General features: G+C 46.4%; 1 protein-coding gene across 1 annotated transcript; it reads right to left on the bottom strand.

Moving 5' to 3' along the window:
* Window positions 1–3: 3 nt before the first annotated feature.
* Window positions 4–19,336, bottom strand: LOC144161490 (hemocyte protein-glutamine gamma-glutamyltransferase-like). Its single transcript, XM_077692160.1, has 9 exons — window positions 19,273–19,336; window positions 13,480–13,593; window positions 11,210–11,470; window positions 8,229–8,347; window positions 4,198–4,305; window positions 3,946–4,123; window positions 2,305–2,437; window positions 1,464–1,567; window positions 4–41 (listed from the first exon to the last, which is right to left on the bottom strand). Exons 1-9 carry the CDS (start codon window positions 19,334–19,336, stop codon window positions 4–6), a joined length of 1,119 nt encoding a protein of 372 aa, XP_077548286.1.
* Between the last annotated feature and the right edge of the window lie 781 nt (window positions 19,337–20,117).

Below are 20,117 nucleotides of genomic sequence, written 5' to 3'. Positions count from 1 at the left end.
GCGCTACATGGCAGCGTCGGTAGCAATATGGTTCCGAAATGCTGGAAGCATTGAGATAAACCGCATGGTGAAATTCAATGCGTGGGACGGTATCTGCGGATGATGCAGGGCAGGGAAGGATTGCTGCGTACTAAAAGTGGAGGAACGTTATTAAGTGGGGAAACGTCAGTTAGACCAAAGGAGGAATTTCATGCAAAGGCGGGTGGATAGCAAGAGGGACGCGCACATGCACGAAAACAGAACAGCGGGAGGATTATGAGAAGAAATATTACTGTGGGGAAGATTCTTGTCTATCGAAAATTCGATGGAGGACTGTATAAAAATGAACTCTGGAGCAGAAACACAGTCTGAAGTGCCAGCGAAACACGCAAACGCAACCCTTTACATTCGTCCGAGAAATATGGCTACACAATGCTGGAAGCATTACGCAAGTTCTTGGGACGGATGTTTGGTGGGAGGTTATACGGTGGAGCTTCATCCCTGTACGGAGGTTAAAAGTGAAAAAGGTACAAGAATAGACGTCATGATCCCACCCTTCTAGCGAGGCGGACACTCTGGCACGCATATCAGAAACGTTTTATGAGGAGCCGCACAAACCTTCGAGCATTAAAAGCCGGGAGCAGGATAAGAGGGGTAGCGCACTAGCAGTTGTTAACGGGGCTCCTTGCCTGTTCTTGGGTTCAGACTGGCGCTGGCCTTGCACATAACTGTAGCAGGCTCAGTTTCTGCTGTTGCACATGTTAAAACTTGGCGCATTTCGCGTGTTCAACAATGTGAGCCGCCACGTGCGAATCCCCATGATACACATATTCAGAGGCTGCGGCGCGCAAGATGGGCGACCTCATCATCGTGGCATCCGTGGGAGGATTTCTGAGAAGACTCAGACATTTGCGTTACACAAGTTTCTGGGTATTTTACTTTACTCACGCATCCTGCGTTTTAAAAATTTGCTGCCTCGTTTGTACTTTGCTTTCTATAAAAAATTATGCCCCAAAACTGAAATAAATGGGCAGAAATTATTTTATTACGGGGAAGATCTGAGACACAACAAGAGCGGATCCATAGGTACAACTTCTAATAGATGTGGGTATGCTGAGCCAGCAGTGAACACTGTGAAATAACCGCCGTTCAGCGCGGATGATTTCCGTTATTATGTTCGCATCATGCACCAACCGTTCCGTTTCAGCTGGGTAATATCATCTTTCAGTTGCGCACAGAAAGTAAACATTCGTTCCCATGCCGATGTCTCTGTTTGAAAGAAGACTGGAAACAAAATAAAGATGTTTGGTAAAATGCGTGAAAATTTAGTGATATTGGTGATGAGCCTAGAAAAAAAAAACAGGTTTTTTTGCTGCTAGCATGCCTAAGATCTTATCATATTTATTTGTATTACACGAAGAGCCCTAACCACATGATCTACTATAGTAGATGCCGTACCGATGGTGCAAGTATGTGATTCTCACCTTCGCTGACGATTTGCGGTGTGCTGTCCACAGCTTGCCAGCCCCCGTATCCAGCTGGCAGGTCCGGACGGGTCATCCATGCCTCCGTCCAAACGTGGAAGTTCCTGGAAAAAAGAACGTGGGCCTTGCATGCGTACGATGACCCTGTTCAGGGATGTGCATTGTATTTGTTGCGTGTCAGCGGTATTCACTAACGCACGCGGTGCTCTTGTTGCGACGAAAAGAAGACTGCAGTGAAACGCAAATATGACCTAAACAATAACTTGTCTTTAAAATACATCAGAACCGTAAAATTATGCTTTTAACACGAAATTGTTTTATTCCCGGATACACCAAGATTTCGCTGACGTCATATCCGTCACGGAAGTGACGCCAGTACAACGAAGCCAGCGGCCTGTATAGGGTGCACCCCTGCACACAGGGTCTTATTGTGGGGAAGCAACCTTTAGTACTAAAGAGTACGTTATACTTAGGGTTGTTCGTTTTCGGGTTTTATATTTTAACACGAAAGTGTTTAATGCCGCGATACCCCAAGATTTTACTGAAGTCATATCCGTCATGGAAATGACACCAGTACACCTTTGCCGAAGCGACCCGGAAGCAGGACGTCGCTCGCCAAGCATACCCACAAGACAGCCGCCGACCCGCAAATCATGCTCAGCTGCAGATTTCGCTGCACATTTCACTTTCGTGTTTTACCGATTCCTGTGACAGAGGAATCAACCACAGTTTTTTCTAATGACTCCCTCTCCTCCTTTCTGTTGAAATGCTAAGCTAGTGTCCAGGTGAACTTGCTGCAGGAGACTTCGAAGCGTGAGAAGGAAGTAGTAAGAATGTTTACCATTCCATGTCGTGTCCCTCGATGGGTTTGTTATTTTCGTCGAAGTAGAAATCGAGGGACATGTCGTCGCCGGCAACGTGGGCCGACGGGAAGTTGCTTACGCTGCGACTTGGGATGCCCAGGGCTCGCAGAACTGCGTTGATAGTAGCAAGGCAATAATTCGGGGTTAGTGATGGAAGTAATCTATAATAATCCAGATTTCATTAACGCACCCAGGGACAGAATATAGGCCTTCTAATGGCGCACAAATAAAAAAAGCAAAGAAAAGCAAAAATAAAACTTTTAGCATAGACAATGAATACTTTAAATGGGTAGGGAAATGACTAGTAAACATTGCCTAATTATCATAACGGTTGCAGTCTAGAGGGGGTAGGCAATGTGAGAGTTTTTTAGGACGATTATATCCGCGTTTTTAACGATAAAAGTGAGTTAAAAAGTGTTACAGTTTTCCTCGCCCCATCCTCCCCACCGATTTCTTCTAGGATGCAGCTGAAGCGCGGTCACGCCACAAATGAGGTGTTCACGTCACGTCTGAAATGAGTCCGAAATTATCGTTCAGCACTGAGTTGGAGTGTGAAAGGTCACGTTGTTTAGGTCGCCACTGTAACACACCAGGGGAGAACAAAGAATATGTGGTATGTGGCAGTGGCGTACGCAACATTGCGTTTACGGGGGAAGGGGGGGGGGGGGGGGGGGGTTGGACCCACAGAAAGCGAAGGGGAGTACATAATAAGGAGCGAAAAAAAAGTTAAACAAAATGAATCCAAAATAGAAACTTCGGCATGCGATGGGCGTGGTTTGCGTAACTTTCCGGATGTTTTCATCACTTCAGCTTTCTTCCACACGTAGAAAATCGCCTGAGCTTTCGCGATAAAAAAAGAATTACCGGCAGTCGTTATATGAGGAAGAGTCAGACGGGTTTATTATTTTAGAGCGTAAAAACACCATACGGGCAGGAAAAGAAGGGAGAACAGGCCAACTGCTTTGTCCGCTCACTCGTCGCGTCTTGTCCACGTTCGAAAAAGAGACATGGTCAGTAGCCTTGTGTCCATTCCTCAGACCCCGCTGAACTCGTTTTTTTTTTTTATGGGGAGTCAGTGGACCCCCATCTCTACTGCGCACGCCGGTGGTAGGCAGCGTCGAAACCAGCAGAGCTCTAATGCTTTTCACCGAGTCTCCAAACTATTCTTTGATGTATGTTATTGAATACTGTGCTGTCTTGTTCGGCCCGAGTGCTAGCTAACGAGCGAATGAGTCACTTTAGCATAATGTCACATTTGACTATAGTTATCATCCGTCATTCTGCGCAAAATGGGAGTCAAGATCTTTAACGTTAATTTGCGCACAGTCAGCCCACTTGTGTTATCACGATCAGGGGCGTAACCAGTAGAGGAGAGGTGGGGGGGGGGGGGGGGGGCTGTTTCGGTGTCGTACGGCACAAAATAATTGTGCATTCAGGAAAAAAATGACTAATATATTGTTTGGGTGTACGGCGCAGTCTCTCTTCTTTATTTTTGTTTTATTTTTTCGGTATGTATTTCGGGCTACGCCACTGATCCCGATGTTCCGTTCGGCGAAGCGATCAGGACACATCGTAGTCGTGCGACTAATGCGCTCAGTGCGCGGCTGGGCGATCCTTACCTGTGACCAATGCCGAAGCGAACACGAAGCATTGGCCGTACTTGACGCTGTTTCCCCCGGACTCCATGTACTTGTTCAGGATGGGCATGGTGGAGTTCCAGGCGCTCGGGTTGGTTCCGCCTCGGTAGTTGTTCGCCCAGCGGCCGGTCAGCAGGCCCTGGTCGTCTTGGACGTTGATCTGCGTAGAGTCGGTGCGCGTGACGCGAACGCTGCGCTCGCCCACCGAGCAGCTCCGTAGGAGGAGGGACTCACCGCAGCACACAGGGCGCGCACCAGTTCCACGTTGTCGGACCGCTGCGCGCCGTCCGCATCCACCGCCTTCAGCAGGAACTCGGTCGCCGCTAGAGTCACCTTCTCGAACTGTATGAGAAGCCACGAGAGGAACACCGAATGAGACACTAGGGTGTTTCTGGACTACGCACTACGCTAGACACTGATCACCTTAGAGTATTAGGGGATTTGAAGTGTGCTTTAAGTGGCTGAGAACACAATTAGTGAGTTTTAATAGCGAGAAACCTGCATGTCACCACTCCCCGAGGAGTAGCCTGAAATACAGTGCCAGGAACAAAGCTGTTTTAAAAGTTTGCGAGCGTTCGAAAAAAAAAAAAAACACGTCTAAAAACTTTAGCGATGCACTACCGCGCACGCGTCGTGGTGAAGAAGTGATGACACGTACGAAGTCGCAAGTTCGGTTCCCGGAAGCGGGGTACCGTATTTACACGATTGTAGATCGACTCGTATTTCGGTCGACCCCCCCCCCCCTACCCCCCCCCGCCCCCCCACACACACATCGCACGTCGAAAAAACGCTTATTCATAGCTGTTAACGGTATTCGTAGCTGTTAACACTGTCCAGTGCGACGTTACTAAGAAAGTAAGGGAGAGGGGCGAACTTTCTTGATACTTGCATGAATATACACTTGTTAGTGCCAGGTTGCATTGGCGAATTCTTACACAAAAACAGATATTGTACTAAAAGAACCCTGCAAAATTTTTAAAAACTTATTTTCTGAACACTAAATGCTTTCAGAACGCAGTCAACAAACACACCCAGTACTTAGAATAGGAGGTCGCAAAGCACCTCAGCCAAAAAATTACTGTTCTATTGCCAACAGAAAACTTAGAAACTTGCTCAAGAAAATTTTCTCTCTTTCCCGGTCTTGGCGTTCTTCAAGCACTTGAATTACGTCTTTACAGCGGTGTAGCAGGCATTGGCCGGCTTTTCTTCAGTTGCGGCAATAAACGCGATCGATAGTCACTTAAAGAAAGCCGCAAGAGCGAAGCAGAATCGGAAGGCGGATGTGCTGCGACGAGCAAATCACGCAGTGCCGCTCCGTGCTGGAGGAACTATCGCTTTTGCAGTGCTTCCAGACACGAAGGAAAGAATGGAAGTGTTTTTCAGAAGTGTTGCAGAGTCCCTCAAGGTCTGCTTGGAGAGCGGGAATTCCAATATTTGAGGTTGGTTCTTAAAAAAAATAAGTACAAATGTCAGCATACAAGTGTACGTTAGAACAAATTTCAGTAGGTAGGTTGTTTGCCCGGACAAAAAAGAGAAGAGAATGGAGAGGAAAAACAAGACGCCAAAAAATGGGTGTACAAGACAGGATGATGATTGAAATGTCTAAATATGGCCAGTTTCTCGCAACACATCTCAGCAACACAAAACTCAGCCACACTTAAATCAGTGACATAACTGTGCGACATATTTCAGCGATATAACTCAACGAGAAGTGGTGCTCACGCATTCTCATATCGAAAGAGAAAGCTTAGGTGCTCTAGTAGTTATTTTTTTCGTGCAGCTCTCTCGCCCCTTTCATGTACCATTTTTAAAACTATGTGATTGCTTTTATTTGTTTTCGTAAAGGCACCCCAATGAGTATTTTCAGTAAAACGAACACTGCCATTCTCGGTTACGTGCTTTGTTTGACTCAACTGGACCCACGATTTCATCATCATAACCACCACCACCACCATCATCATCATCATCATCATCACCTTTAGCACACTCAGGTCCACTGCAGGACGAATGCCTCGCCCACTGACCTCCAACCGCTCCTGTCCTGCGCTGCTCGAGTCCACAGTTTACCCCCGAATTCCTTTATTTCATCCCTCCATTGGGTGAATGGTATTCTTTTCTCTATATCCCCCCCCTCCCCCCCTACACCAGCAGGCATTCCGGTGTCCACCCCCTAGACGAGACAATTTACGCCTGTTGGTGGATCTTCCTTTTCCTAAGAACAATATATACATACATTCATCCCCTCCTCCTAGACCCATCTCTCGGTATCCACTCTGTTACCCTAATTGTCCACCAGTTGTCAGTTCGTCTCACCACATCAGCAGCCCAACTCCATTTCTTTTTCTTTATTTGAACTATGATATCTTCTACCCTAGTTTGTTCTCTGATCCAGGTAGCTTGTTTCTTGTCCCTAAGTGTTACTCCTATCATCTTTCGTTACTTCATCCGTTGAGCCGATTTAAGTTTGCTTTCTAGCTGTTTAGTAAGGTACCAAGTATCAGCCCCGTATGTCATCACACACAGTATGCACTAGTTGTAGATTTTTTTTTTACGTGACAGAGGTAGCTTGCTTTTCATTATTTGGGAGTGCTTGCCGAATGCTCCCCAACCCATACCTATTCTGCGCCGGTTTCTCTCTCGTGGTTGGGGTTAGCACTAACCACATGTCCGAGGTAGTTATGTTCTTTTACTTCTTCTAGCGTTTCGTTTCCTAAGCTAAAGGGGACGTTTTTGGTGTGCTTATTCCTCATTACTTTAGATATATTCATGTTTATTTTTAGCCCCACGGCCGTGCTTTCTGATTGTAGTTCTGTTTGCGGGTGTTCTGCAGTCTCACTCAGCAAGGCTATGTCGTCCGCAAACCTCAAATGGCTCAAGTATTCCCCGTTTATCCTTAATGCTATGTTTTCGCAGTGAAGGTTTCTAAATGTCCCCTCCAGACATGTTGTGAATAGTTTTGGTGAGATGGTATCTCCCTGACTTACTCCCTTTCGGATCGGGAATTTATCGCTTTGCTTGTGGAGGGTTACCCTGCTTGCGCGCTCCTTGTATATGCCTTCTAGAAGTCTTATGTATGTTTCTTCTATTCTCTGGTCTTTTAGTGCTTCTAGCACGGCTGTGGTGAGTACGGAATCAAACGCTTTCTCGCAGTCTTAAATGCCATGTAAAGAGGTTCATTGTATTCTGCGGATTTTTCTATCACTTGATTGACGACATGGATGTCATACATGGTTGAGTACCTTTCCTAAACCCAGCCTGATCTCTGGCTTGTTGGGAGTCCCAGCTGTCACCTACGCGGCTAACTATAACTGGTAAACAGCTTGTAAACAACTGAGAGTAGGCTGATGAATCTGTAATTATTGAGATTCTTGTAATCTCACTTTTTATGAATCAGAATAATGTTGGCGTTTTTCGAGCCTATGGGCACTTTTTGAATCTTTAAGCATTTCGAAAATAATACAGCAAGATTTTCCAGTACAATATCTCCTCCTTCCTTCATAAGATCCACGATTATGCCGTCGTCATCTGCAGCTTTTCTTATTTTCATGCCATTGAGAGCCTTTCGAACTTCCTTTTTAGTTACTAATGGGACATCGCAAGTTTAGCTTGTACTCTCAGTAGTTTCTCCTGGTCTAACGTCGCTGGCATACAGCCTGGTGTAGAATCGTTCTGCTACTTTTATTATCTCGTCCAAGTTGTGCGTAATGTTACCCTGCTCGTTTCTGAGTGCGTGCATCCTGTCTTTGCGCATGACTAGCTTTCTTTTAGTTGCTTTCAATCTTCCCCCTATTTGCAGCGCTTTCTCAATCCCTCCCATGTTATATGCGTGAATGTCGTTTGTTTTACTTCTGTTAATCAGTTTTAAAAGCTCGGCTAATTCAATCTGATCCGCCGTACTTGACACTTTCATGTTCTTACGTTTGGCAATTAGTTCCTTCTTTTTCTTAGTTAGTTTTCCAGTTTGTTCTCTACATGTTGCTTCTCCCACAGCTGCTGCTGATTCTGCGAGTTCCGGTGTTAGGTTGTCATTTACCCTAGCTACACTGACTTCGTCCTGCTCGTTCAGAAGGACGAATTTGTTTTGAAGAGTTATTTTAAACTCCTGCGATCTGGCTCCGACTGACACCATGAGGGTTCTCTTTGCAATGGTATGATCTTTGTGATCTAAAATCAGCTTTAGAAAAAAAAGAAAGAAAAAGAAACATGTTTGGGTGCACCAAGAAATGCTTGCTATACACTTAGATAATTATTGTTCAACTGCGTACCTGGCCGTAGTCCCACTTCCGTTGGCCGTAGTTATTGTGAGATCCGTAATAATAGGCACCGGTTTCCTTCATGGTGTAGAATTCCCTTCTTGCATCGTCTTCCATGTACACGCCGTCCTCTGTCAATGCATATTCACCATTTGATAAGAAAACTGACTGGAGCATTTCATATACGAAGGAGCGGCGATAGGCATATGAGCATGCCGTCGGTCACCTTGCACGATATCTCTCGAGAGGACTTTACAGTAGCACGTACGTATCACGAGCGTTTGATTAATCATTTTACTGTAAAAGCCGATTAATTATAACCGCAAGGGGAAGCCATGTATGTACGTTTGAATTAATGAGAGTTCGAACTTACGAAAGTTAAGAACAGCTGTACCATGGAAGCAGTAGGGCATGTAAAAAGTTTGATGCTCGAAAAAGTCTGTGAGTGCGGGCTGCCTTTTGTCCTCGAAAGCGACAGCCCTCACTTTCTGCTCTAAGGAGCGAATGTAGCAGAAGGCTTTGTCTTCGACTTCTTCAAAACTGAAGAGACGAGTGGCATTCAATGCGGCCATGACTTCCGTGCGGGCGGCCGCACTGGTGCTTTACCGCCAGCAATTATATATTATTATTATTATTATTATTATTATTATTATTATTATTATTATTATTATTATTATTATTATTATTATTATTATTATTATTATTATTATTATTATTATTATTATTATTATTATTATTATTATTATTATTATTCAGTTATACATATTTTTTACACAGTAGCCCTAAAGCAGGCTTTTCGGCACTTGTACCAGTATTGTGGAAAAGTAAGCTTTCATGGCAAGCCTTAACGGCAAGCCGTCATCACTCCTGTACAAAGGGGATGCCATAAAAAATCAATCAATCAATCAATCAATCAATCAATCAATCAATCAATCAATCAATCAATCAATCAATCAATCAATCAATCAATCAATCAATCAATCAATCAATCAATCAATCAATCAATCAATCAATCAATCAATCAATAAATCAATCAATAAATCAATCAATCAATCAATCAATCAATCAATCAATCAATCAATCAATCAGTTACAAGAACGGCTGTCTGTATGATCATTGTTTGTGTTTCGTTGCTGCCTATCGATCGTAAAGCTACCACTCATCTTCATTTACGCTATTATTACTACAGTTAAATGCCTCAGTTTCTCCAATTACACCTTTTGTGTACATGCAAGGCGTTGAACGTTTCGCGTTAAATACAAATTTTGCTAGCGTAGTAGCCAAAGAACACTAACTCATTAATCAGTTTATCTACATCGCTGATTCATCGGCATTCATGCCGCACCTTATTTTTACACGCAGTTCTTTTATGCAGGTCTATTTATCTATGGCTCGCGAAACTTCCACATTTAGATTTTAAAGGGAGAACTCACCGTTATTACATGTATTAAACTTGCTAAAAACTGGCAAGAAAAATTCGTAAGTCGCGCAATGAAGAGTTCAGTTAATACTCAAGGCCATGTAGGTGACACATTAGTTTGTCACTCGAACGGCTTACCATGCCCTTCACGTGGCAGCCTCTCTTCTGTTCCTGACGCACACACAGGTGACGAGACCTTCGAGGCCTCCAAATCTTTCTAGTTCTTTTCTCTCACTTATTTGCACCCTCCCGTTCCTAGTATATTGCTAGATTTTTTCCCGACCACGAAAGACACCACTGTCTTATTGCAGCGCCCATGGGAAGGAGAAATCACATGATTGTTGAGCGCGCAGGTCTTGTTCTTTCAGAAACGTAGCTTAATCGCGTGCTCTCACGACTTGACGGTACGCTACGTCATCTTTTGTTACAGTTGTTGAACTGGATATCGGCGCCGGGGAGCCGTCAGCATATAAATCAGTCATCACGGGTGTATAGACTGAGCGTTGAGTCTAATTCGAGTAGTCATACGGATAGGCATGTTGATCTATCGATGTCTTCTTGTCTCTCGAGGGCTTTCCGAACGTGAGCGCGCGCTCCGAGCTATAGCGCAGCTTTCGCAAGATACTAGATTCAAGTACCAATTATAAGGAGGAGAAAATCAAAAGGCGTCAACGCGTACACGATTTCGGCGCACGTTAAGAATACCCAGGTGTGGCAGCACTCCACCATGGCATGCCTCAAAGCTCAGGTGTAGCTCCGGCGCTTAAAAGTCCAAGTTACAACTGGGTTCTCGGGCGCGAATTTTACACCGGGGCTGTTAAACACGTTGTGATTAAGAGAGGTAGAGAGAGAGAGTGAAATAGAGAAAGTGAGACGGGGAAGGGGAAAGGGAGAAACTTTCTTGCGCTTGAAAACCACCGTATGGGGTTCTTTACGTACGCCTAAATTTCAAAATACAGGCATTTTTGTTTTTCGCCTACTGCAGAAAAGCAGCCGCCGCGGTCTGGAATCGAACCCGCGTCTCTGGGCTCAGTAGCGCAAGGCCTCCACCAGTGAGCGGTCAGTTAGCTAGGCATCTAACGGAAATGAGCCGCCTGAGAGCACGCTGTCTGAACTCCTCATCATCTCTGAGCAATATGACGAGGATCGAACTTCCCTTATTATGGGCAGGCAGCCTTTACATGCTTAATTTTTAATGTCTTGCTACTGCTACCACTGCTATAACCGAAAATTAGCTCTAGATACAGCCTGACCTCATCATTTCTTGTCTAATGACAGAAACTAGGGGGTAAAAAAAAGAGGCAAGAATAATGACACTTCACTTCTTCCCCTCCGATTTTGTCAGCCGCCGAATGGGTCGCCTCAAGCTTGGCCCGCCTGATTCCCGAAATCACAAATATATTTTGTGATTGCATGAATGCCGAATGCCATCAAGCACGGGGATAACATAACCTTCAATATCTATCTGGCGGACTTGGTTGCGTTCTTTTCTGCCCGATGTGGTTACGGAGTAGTTAGCGACGCATATTGGCTGGCTCGGAAGCGTGGTAGCAAATCCTTGGGTTCGGGGTACCTGGCAGCCAGGGATTGCAGATGATGTAGATGGGCGTCTTCGCAGGTCTGACTTCGCCGTCGCCCAGCTTCAAGGACAGGGACCACTTGCCCACCGGCGCCCGAGACGGCGAGCGGAACTTCAGTACCATCATGTCGTTGCTGTGGAAGCTCACAGACACCGTCCAGTGGTCGGTCGTCTCGTGCACCCTGCCCTCCCTGTCGACGGTGTTGGGTACGGCGAGTGTCACCAGCGTGCCGTCTCTCTCCGAGGGTCTTTTCCCTGTCGTGGAAGCAATGGGCTTGTTCCGCGCTCGTCGTTTATTCCCAGTTCACGCGCCCGAAATACAAACGGGCTTCGAAGAAACAAAGAAATTATTTGTCCTACACAAAGATTGCTGGAAAGCGAGAAGAATAAACATTTTTGATATCTTCGAATAAGTTGGAAAAAAGAATAAAAAAACATATAATGCACTTATTTCGCGCCGTGCGACGCAACAACGGTGTAGTCGTAGCTGACTTTTTCTATTCTACAAGTGCTTCATTTTAAGCGGAGGTCATAGGGCCAGGGTTCCATGCATTTTTCTTGTCCGGGAACGAAAATGTAGGCTTCAGATTCCTTTGAGCTGCGAGGCGTTCTGTAGCGAAAGGCATCGGAAAACTTACGTCCTGGTGTGTGTGCAGTCACCACCAGGTCGCACTCCATTAGAAACATGATTTGTACCTCAAGCTTATGCGTCTCACCTCTTGCATATGCATCTTGTGTAGATTAGTTATTAATGGGCACCATTTTCAAGTTAAAAAGAGATAACTCAGGCATCAAGCTTACACATCTCACCACTTGGATATGCACTTTGAGTACCTTAGTGTGTCTTTCTCTGAGATTACCAACGCCAACGCTCAAGGAAATAAAATTTACTCATACCATTCACCGAAATTCTCCGCCACCTCTACGTCGTGTTCTAAGAAGCTCTGCTGGTCATCCACCTTTGACATTTCTTAACGTTCATTTTGAACGCGACACCCGACTTGTTCCATTCGGTTCTCTCACGCGCTAAATGAAACTGGTGACATCTGCTTTTAACCTGCATAACAAGTTGGACGGTTTACGTCTTGTGCTAACAGTCTGCCTACTAGGGGTGCCTTTTCCGACGGTTCTGAATTCCCTTAATCACACGGCTTTCCGTTCACCCCCAACCCCCTCTCTTCTTTTACCCTGATAGTCAGATATAAAAATAGTCGCTTTGGCAGAAATACAATTAGCCGTTCAGACACTAAACAGTGAGATCGCCATAAGACAAGTTCACAGGGCCTGTTCGTTCTCGCTTCACGATACTCACCCCAAACTGGTCGGTACAGGCAGTGTTGACAGACAATTCAGTGAATGTTACCCGCGTACTTCCTCAGGATATCACAGTAGTCTCACAGTAAACGTGATTCATTGCAGTTCTCCCAACCATGCTATATGTACGTTCTCCTTTGATTTCCTTTTCTTATTCCAGTGTCTGCTTCATTGACCTCCTGCTCCTGCAATTCTACACTGATACTGCTGATACTATTCCAAAACTCTTGTTGGGAACGGTCTAAGGTTTACATTTCTTTCACTCCGTGTACTGATCACACAGCCATGCTGATCCGCCGTATAATTTCTCTCGTCACAGCGGAGCGGGATTGGGGCGTATCGCGACTCAGCACAAGAGCACGTGGCATACAGCGCTGGACAACGGACGAGGACCGAGAGCGAGGAAACCAAGCCCCGAGTGCTCGTGGTGTTGTTTGCTCGGTTCTTTGTCAACTTCCTTTTTTGCTTAGCCTCATATGTCTCACTGGGTTTCGCAAACAGGGCCAAACCATAAACGATTTACGGGAAGCGGCTTTCGGGGACACCCAAAAACACAGCGTCTCAAGAATTTTCATCACAGATTAGAATCCCTTAATATTAATACTACTCCTGACTTCGTTAAACCATCTTTATTTCCGCTATTCAAGTCAATACAGTAATAAGAAGGTTTAACCTTTACCAGCGCTTTGATTACCTCAATTGCCGAAAAATACTAGCTTCGGTAAAACCTCAGAACACCTACGCTCAACCGTTTCCACTTTGAACAATAACATATTTCTTCTTTGATCGAGGAGCCATTTCTGACCTGCAGCTAATCGCCTGAGGCACTGCGAAGGAAGGGAGGTATCAGGCGGTGCAGGATTACTCACCTACTGTGAAGATCGCTTGAAGAGGCACGCTCTCCATTTCGAAGAATTGGCTGAAACGAACCCCAACCTTGAAGAGGTTACCTCGGCGAAGCACGCAGGAGGGATAGGCGCCGTAGACGGCCTTGTACAACTGCGTGTTGTTGGTCTTTGCGTTGTCCTTTTCGTGCATGTTGATTTCCAGAATTTCGAGCGTTCCTTCAAGTATAAAACATTAAAAAGGGCTAGGTGAGGCGAGCATGGAAAGCTTAGGGAAGAATCTCTAAGTCCCGTCTTGGTCAACAAAAGAACCTTTTTCGCCGTTTAAGAAAGCTTACATTGAGAAGGAAGCCAAGAAATCTACAATAAAATGAAAGTGTGAAACAACCTTTTGCTGTACAAGCTGTCAGCCTCGCGAGTTTTCTACATTTCGTGTATATACCCACTTTCTTCGATGCACCATCACGCCCAGAGACATGCCAAAGACGTCGCCAACACATTGTGAGTGGCCAGCGCTTCCACGAAGTGGCCAGCGGTTCTGTATTGGCCACCGCCTTGTTTGCCGCCAAGTAGGCAATACCGGCCACGAAATGCGGCTTCTGAAAATGCGCCGTCGAATCATGAGCCATTCTCCCGGTTTTATGAATTTGGACCCTGACCTGGAATGACATCTCCAGGCAATTCAACTCATTGTGACTATATTGAATATTAAATCTGCAGAAAATCGACGACCCAACTGTAGACCGTCGGACCATCCCATATCAATTATGGTCTGGAAAGCCCACCTTCATTACCAAACCTACTCTTTCGTCGAAGCCTAATAGCTACCTGCCTGAACGCATTCCCGGCCCACCAGAACCCCATTTTCGGCAGCCCGACATGGGCCGCTTTAAAGGAGCCATGAAGAGAAAAAAAAGATTGCCTCGTTAGAACCATACTGACACCACTTTTAACACAAACTTCGCTCAAATAAGCTACATAATTAGGAAAAAAGGGAATGACCATGCGACCCACCAGCTCATTTCCCGCAACAGAACCTATGATGTCACACGAGAATGCTCTGCGATTGGCGGAGGCCGGCAAAAGCAAACGCAAGTTAGGCAGGGCTTACTAGTTTGCACAGTGAGCTATATGCCCGTTAAACATACTGCACATTCCTTTTATGGCACTAAGAACGGTGGAGTAAACGGTTGAAGTTCCGAATAAACACGCAAGCGTGTACGCCAATGCGTACGGAACTACCGCCAGCCGAACTCGACATCTCGCCGTCGCCACCGTCGCGCAGACGAATATTCGGGTTCGAGGCTCTTCGGGGCCAACGAACCGTCCCAGCACGCCCAGCCGCGACCTTGCTTGGTATCGCAATCCCTTCACAGGAGGTTTGCCGTCATATCGCCAACCAGCAAAGGTAAAAATAGAAACGAGGGGAGTAAGGAACAGCAAGCAGCGACGAGATAGTGACAGTCGTCGCAGTTTCGGAATGGTGTTGGCTTGCTGCTATTGTTAGGAGCTCGTTTCCAGTTTACAACCACTGAAAACTTCAGTTTGTTCGAGTACTTTACAATGAAATTTCGTTGCTACGTTTTGAAATGCCCATGTAGTACGGGCAAATCGTCGAGGGAGTGCGACATCCCCGCCGGTGAGGAGATCTCCTTTCATGTGCTGCCCAACGACGAACCTCGGCGAAGCAAGTGGCTACGTTTTGTGAACTTTGCAAACGGAGGAGAAAGAGAGCTAAAGGAAGTACGAGTGTGCTCGCTTCATTTCCGAGGAAGTGATTACGGTAGGGACCCTTACGTTAGCTCACTCCTGGGACATGCTGGCGCTCGTCGCCGACGTCGCCGCCGACTTCGTCAAATCGCCGTCAAAGCGCTCTGACCTTGGGGGGGAAAAAAGGCCGTACACACCGCGCATTGACGCTCGTATCTTTCTGGTCGAAGCAGAGAGCTCGCGCGAACGGCTTTCCATACACGACACCGGTCAACTGGCATAAGCGATACTGCTACTGAAATTGAACTGTTATTAACCGCAATAAAAATACAGCACATATGTACCAGTCTGTATTCGTCCGTCGCGACGGGGCTGACGAGGCTCACGAGGCAGCAGTGCCGACGACTTGGCGTTCGCCTGTTGTGGGTATCGCGGAATGGTCGCTTTCCGGTCCATCCGCGTATCCCACAACTCCTGGCGCTCGTGCACTTAGAAGCATTGAGCGTTCAAGTGGTGTGAGGTTGTTAAATGCAAGCCCGAGCTTCTCGGCGAGAGTTTTGTTCTCCGGATCAGGCGATTCCATGACTAGGGCTGCGGGTGCACTAGGTTTTACTAGTATTTTTAAAATGGCCGCCCGGTTCCTGTTTGATTCCCGCGTGAGGGTGCTATATGGAGTCGACATACTAAGTATCTGTTTCACGGACCGGCTCGTATGACGCCATTGTTCACGTCACGAAATCTGCAATTTAGGCGGGAGATTTAAAATTTTGGCTTAAATTGCCTTATTTCTCAGTGAATAAAGCATCATTTGCTTCCGGGAAAGCGCTTAGGGTACTATGAAACACCTAATCTTTCGAATAAAACAAACTTTTGTTTTCTGTTCATGGCTCCTTTAAATAAAATTTGATCCCCCCCCCCCCCCCCTCTCTCTCTTCTTGACTTATTCCTGCATCTTCATTGATGTCCTTTAGGCTTGGAACCGCTGCCTGTCCCTTACAACTAACATTTTTTTTTCTGGGCAGCATTTTTTGTATGACAATGATCTTAGCTGTTTACTCGTCAGTCTACGAGAACGTCACACACATGCGCAGAAGGGTATTCTATCGTTCAAAACTAGGTCATGATTAACAGGTGCGGAGGATGAGACTCACGCATGCTCCCTGTTCCCAAATGGTTGAGGTCCCTACAGATAAGACACATTAACCAAATGCAGCAGCCTGGCCTCCGGAGCCTATTGAATCAGCGCGAAAGATTATTTGCGCTTTGGGTGCCAAAAAATTTAAAAACCTCCGATGGTTGCCCACGAGACGAAAAGTATATCTATTTACGTGATGACGTAAATATACCTGCAATGAGTGATAGCTGGTCTCCTTCCTAATGTCTTGCACTTACGCCGAGGCGAATCTTTAGGGCAAGGGATTGGGCACGCACGTGCAAGTAGAGGACATCATTCGGGTAAATTCGACCGGAGCTGGGTGTCTGAAAACTGAGGCCGGTGTGTGCAATAGTCATTGGCGGCTCTGCCGCGAGCCTAGTTACCAAGAAAGCAAGACGCCAGCAGAGCGGCTCCTGCAGCACACTTCCTCGCCAGACCCATAGAAATGCGGCCGCAGGTTGCATAGTACAGCGTCGTCGGAAGTACCCACAAAAGATATCTGTGTGACATCAGGGGCTGACAGCCTGCGCTAGTGAACGACGAGGTAAAGCGTACCATCGCAGCCGCCACATCCCACTGGCCCCAATACGCTATTTCTGGATTTGAAAGTACGCCGGGACTAACTTGAATAATGTTCAAAAGAAAAGTAAAGGAAATCATAAATCATTGATTCATTGTTTGCTTTCGCTTTCACACCCTGCGGTGTTGCCTTTCTTTCGGTTCCCCCAAACTTTAAGCGGACAACCTTGGAGTTGAACGTGTTTCTTTCTGCTATGGACTACATAGGGCAATGCAGCCATTTGGTGAAGACAGTTGCCGGTTCAGACAGAGAAGGGAGGATACCCGAAGATGGAAGTGAGCCAGTTTCCTAACTTTCACGAAAAGGAAAAGCTGTGAGAGGCATTTATTTACACGTTGCCCCGAGGAATACGAGAATTCTAAGGTAAAATACAAGTTGAACCATCTCAACGTTTGGCAAACGAAGACAAAATGGTGATTGGGAACGTTCTTGAGGTCATGCCTGGCCACTGGGAAGTCTCCGTGTATCAAGTTTTCTGTCTTTTATGGCCTGTAGACATATTATATCTGCATATCATATCGTATATATCGGTTTTAGTGACTAGTATTTTGAACAAAACGTAAGCAGACGAAGACCGAAAAAACGCGGAAGCACAAGACGGCACGGTTTAACGTGAAACGATCATAGGCTACTCACCCAGCTCTTTTGTGGTACGCGGCTCGACCTCCCGTGACTGAGTCTTACAGTAACTTCCGGCCGCATTCCGGTCGCATTCAAAATGCGGTCGTAAAGCATTCCGGCCGCATCTGTCCCTTTGGCACAGAGTCCTCCTAGGCATTCTTACGTGTCTAAATCACTGTGGTTAGACTTTGTTCCAGAACCTCTTTTTCTTTCCTTGTTTTTCGCTGTTATCTTGCCTCTATTCAACGCCATTTTTCACTCCGACAGTGTCTTTTCTTTGTGAGTAAGTTTCACTGCTATATTATGACAAATCCAGCCTAAGGCACAGCGGGATTGATTGCTGCACACCGAGCCCCTCTAAATACGGCTTTTCTATTACGCACAAATGCATTGCTGTGAAGACATCTTTCTCAAGGTATGATCACCAGTCATATTCAACTGTAAAGACCCTAGGGCCTTTTATTGATGCACGCGCAACGCGTCGGTGCGGACGGACGCACAATCTTCCAATCGCAGCAGCGCTACACTGCTTACGCCTAAACGTCTTGCTTCCCCTGCCGGTTTCGAGCCATGGGCCGTTTGATCTTAAAGCGACCACGCCATCCGCCGGTCTACCGGTGAGGGATGTTTCCTGCATGCATGAAGTTGTACGCGACGGCTGCGAGTCGGGCGTTGCTGTGGGCACCGCGGTTGCTAATGGGCACTATACACGCTGGGGAGTCCGTGAGCAATTTGAAATGGCTGATTCAATGGGCCGGGCGCTTCGCCCTAAAAGCCTTCATGTACGTACACACTAGCGTCGAACTTGCCGTGTCGCCCTGCCGTCGGCCGCCAGCGGCGTCGCCCGCGCTGCGGGTGAAGGCTGCGGCGCGACGCTGTTGGCGGCCGTCGCCAGGGCGGCACGGCAAGTTCGACGCTAGTGTGCACGTAACTTTCGTTTCTAGGCAATGTTTAGGCGTCGCGCGTTGCTGTTGTCGCAGCGGTTATTAGGAGGCAATGCGTGCCGGAGGATTAGCGCGCAATGTTCTTCGGTTAAACTGGATTGGATTGGCGTAGTACCGGAAAGCGAGCCCGCTACCGTGCCACGGAAGTTGCCAACCTCTTTCCGTGGCACCTTCTGTGGGTATGCGCAAAATTAAGGAGGTCAATGAGAAACACGAACGACGCTTGCAAATGAAAGGTCAAGAAACAGCGGGAAGGAGAAAGAAGACAGCTCGGGAAGAATGCGCTATTAAGGACGCGCCCCGGGATCACCAGAATCAGAGTAGACCACCCAAGTTTGTTTAAGGCGCGTGAAATAGCTGGATGGGTCTGCATTGCACGCGTTTCGCGCATCTTAGGCAACGGCCTGGCGGCAATTTGCCCAAAACGTTTTGGTCATCGGCTCTTCGCGCTTGTTTAGGATTAAGAATACGAGCGCAAACCAACTCATTCAACTTTTTCCTGTTTAAATATGACATCAGAGAGGTTATTGCCTAAAGTGACGTCGATACCTATGAAATAGATCTTCGATGCTGAAATTCTCAAAGCGGCCACGGGGCGAGTCTTAATTCGTGCATCAGGGGAATCTTCATAACGAGGTCAGTGCAGCCATGATGGCTCGATCGTGATGATTTGGTTCATATCGTGTAAATAACATATATTCATAGGAGTATTTGCACAGTGTTTCGAAAGAACTTCGTCTTTTTAAATCTGCACGTGTTCTTACATGCTGCATTGGTCGGCTTTCACAGATTGGAGTGTGAGCGAACCAACGGTGCCGCTCGGGGCTTTTCCATGCGTTCGTTGACGGTGGAGAACAAAAGTGGGCGGCAGAGGTCTGCCCGCTTACCTGAGGCGTGGCCCATCAGCATAGAGCTCGAGCGTGAGCGCGTGAACTCTAGGAGCATAGACATTGTTTCGAGATCGTCGGGTGCGTTAACTTTAGTCTTCACAAACTCAAGGAACGGTTCGATGTCGCCAGCTGTCGTCATTGTTCTTGGGCAGCTGTGCAGGGATAAAAATATAACACCCCCCAAAAAAACCTCACTAAAGGCGATACTATTCCAGCAAGCCGTCTCGCATAGAATGGCTTATGGAGTTTGTTGATGAATCTGCAAGCTATCTAGATGTAAGCGGTAATTCTTGCCCGTTACTTAGAGAATTCTTCATGGCTCTCGCTTATCACAGTTTTAATTAGCTAACTTTTGAGTTGACTTGCCACTAAGCAGTTCATGGGAAAGAGACATATAATTAAGTCATATATAGAACTGTAAGATATTTCCGAAATACCGGTTATATTTGTTGATGAAAAGGCACAGATGCACCAAGAAATTTCCCAGGAAATTCTGATAGGTGTTTCCGCATTTAAAAACGCTTAAGGAGACCCTGCAACACTTTGGATAAGCGCTTTAACTCTTTCCTTCGCTTCTGGAACCATTGCGAAAGCTACAGTTATCGCCAGCATGGAGCGGCCCTGCATGATTTCCTCGTAGCACCAGATACGCCTTCCATTTCTACTTTGTTTTTGCGGCTTTATTTTTAAAGATTGCTATCGAAAAGCGTTTACTGCTGCAACTGAAGGAAAACCGGCCAACAGCCGCTACATGGCCTTAGTGACGTAATTCGAGCCGTCGAAGAACGTCAAGACCGGCAAAAAGAGAAAAATCTTTTGAGCGAGTTTCCAAGTTATCTGAT

Source organism: Haemaphysalis longicornis, unplaced genomic scaffold (genome assembly GCF_048455015.1).
Source record: "Haemaphysalis longicornis isolate Haplotype H1 unplaced genomic scaffold, Haemaphysalis longicornis Haplotype H1 scaffold_1, whole genome shotgun sequence".
Classification (NCBI taxonomy): Eukaryota; Metazoa; Arthropoda; class Arachnida; order Ixodida; family Ixodidae; genus Haemaphysalis; species Haemaphysalis longicornis.
This window is presented reverse-complemented; position numbering and strand designations above follow the sequence as displayed.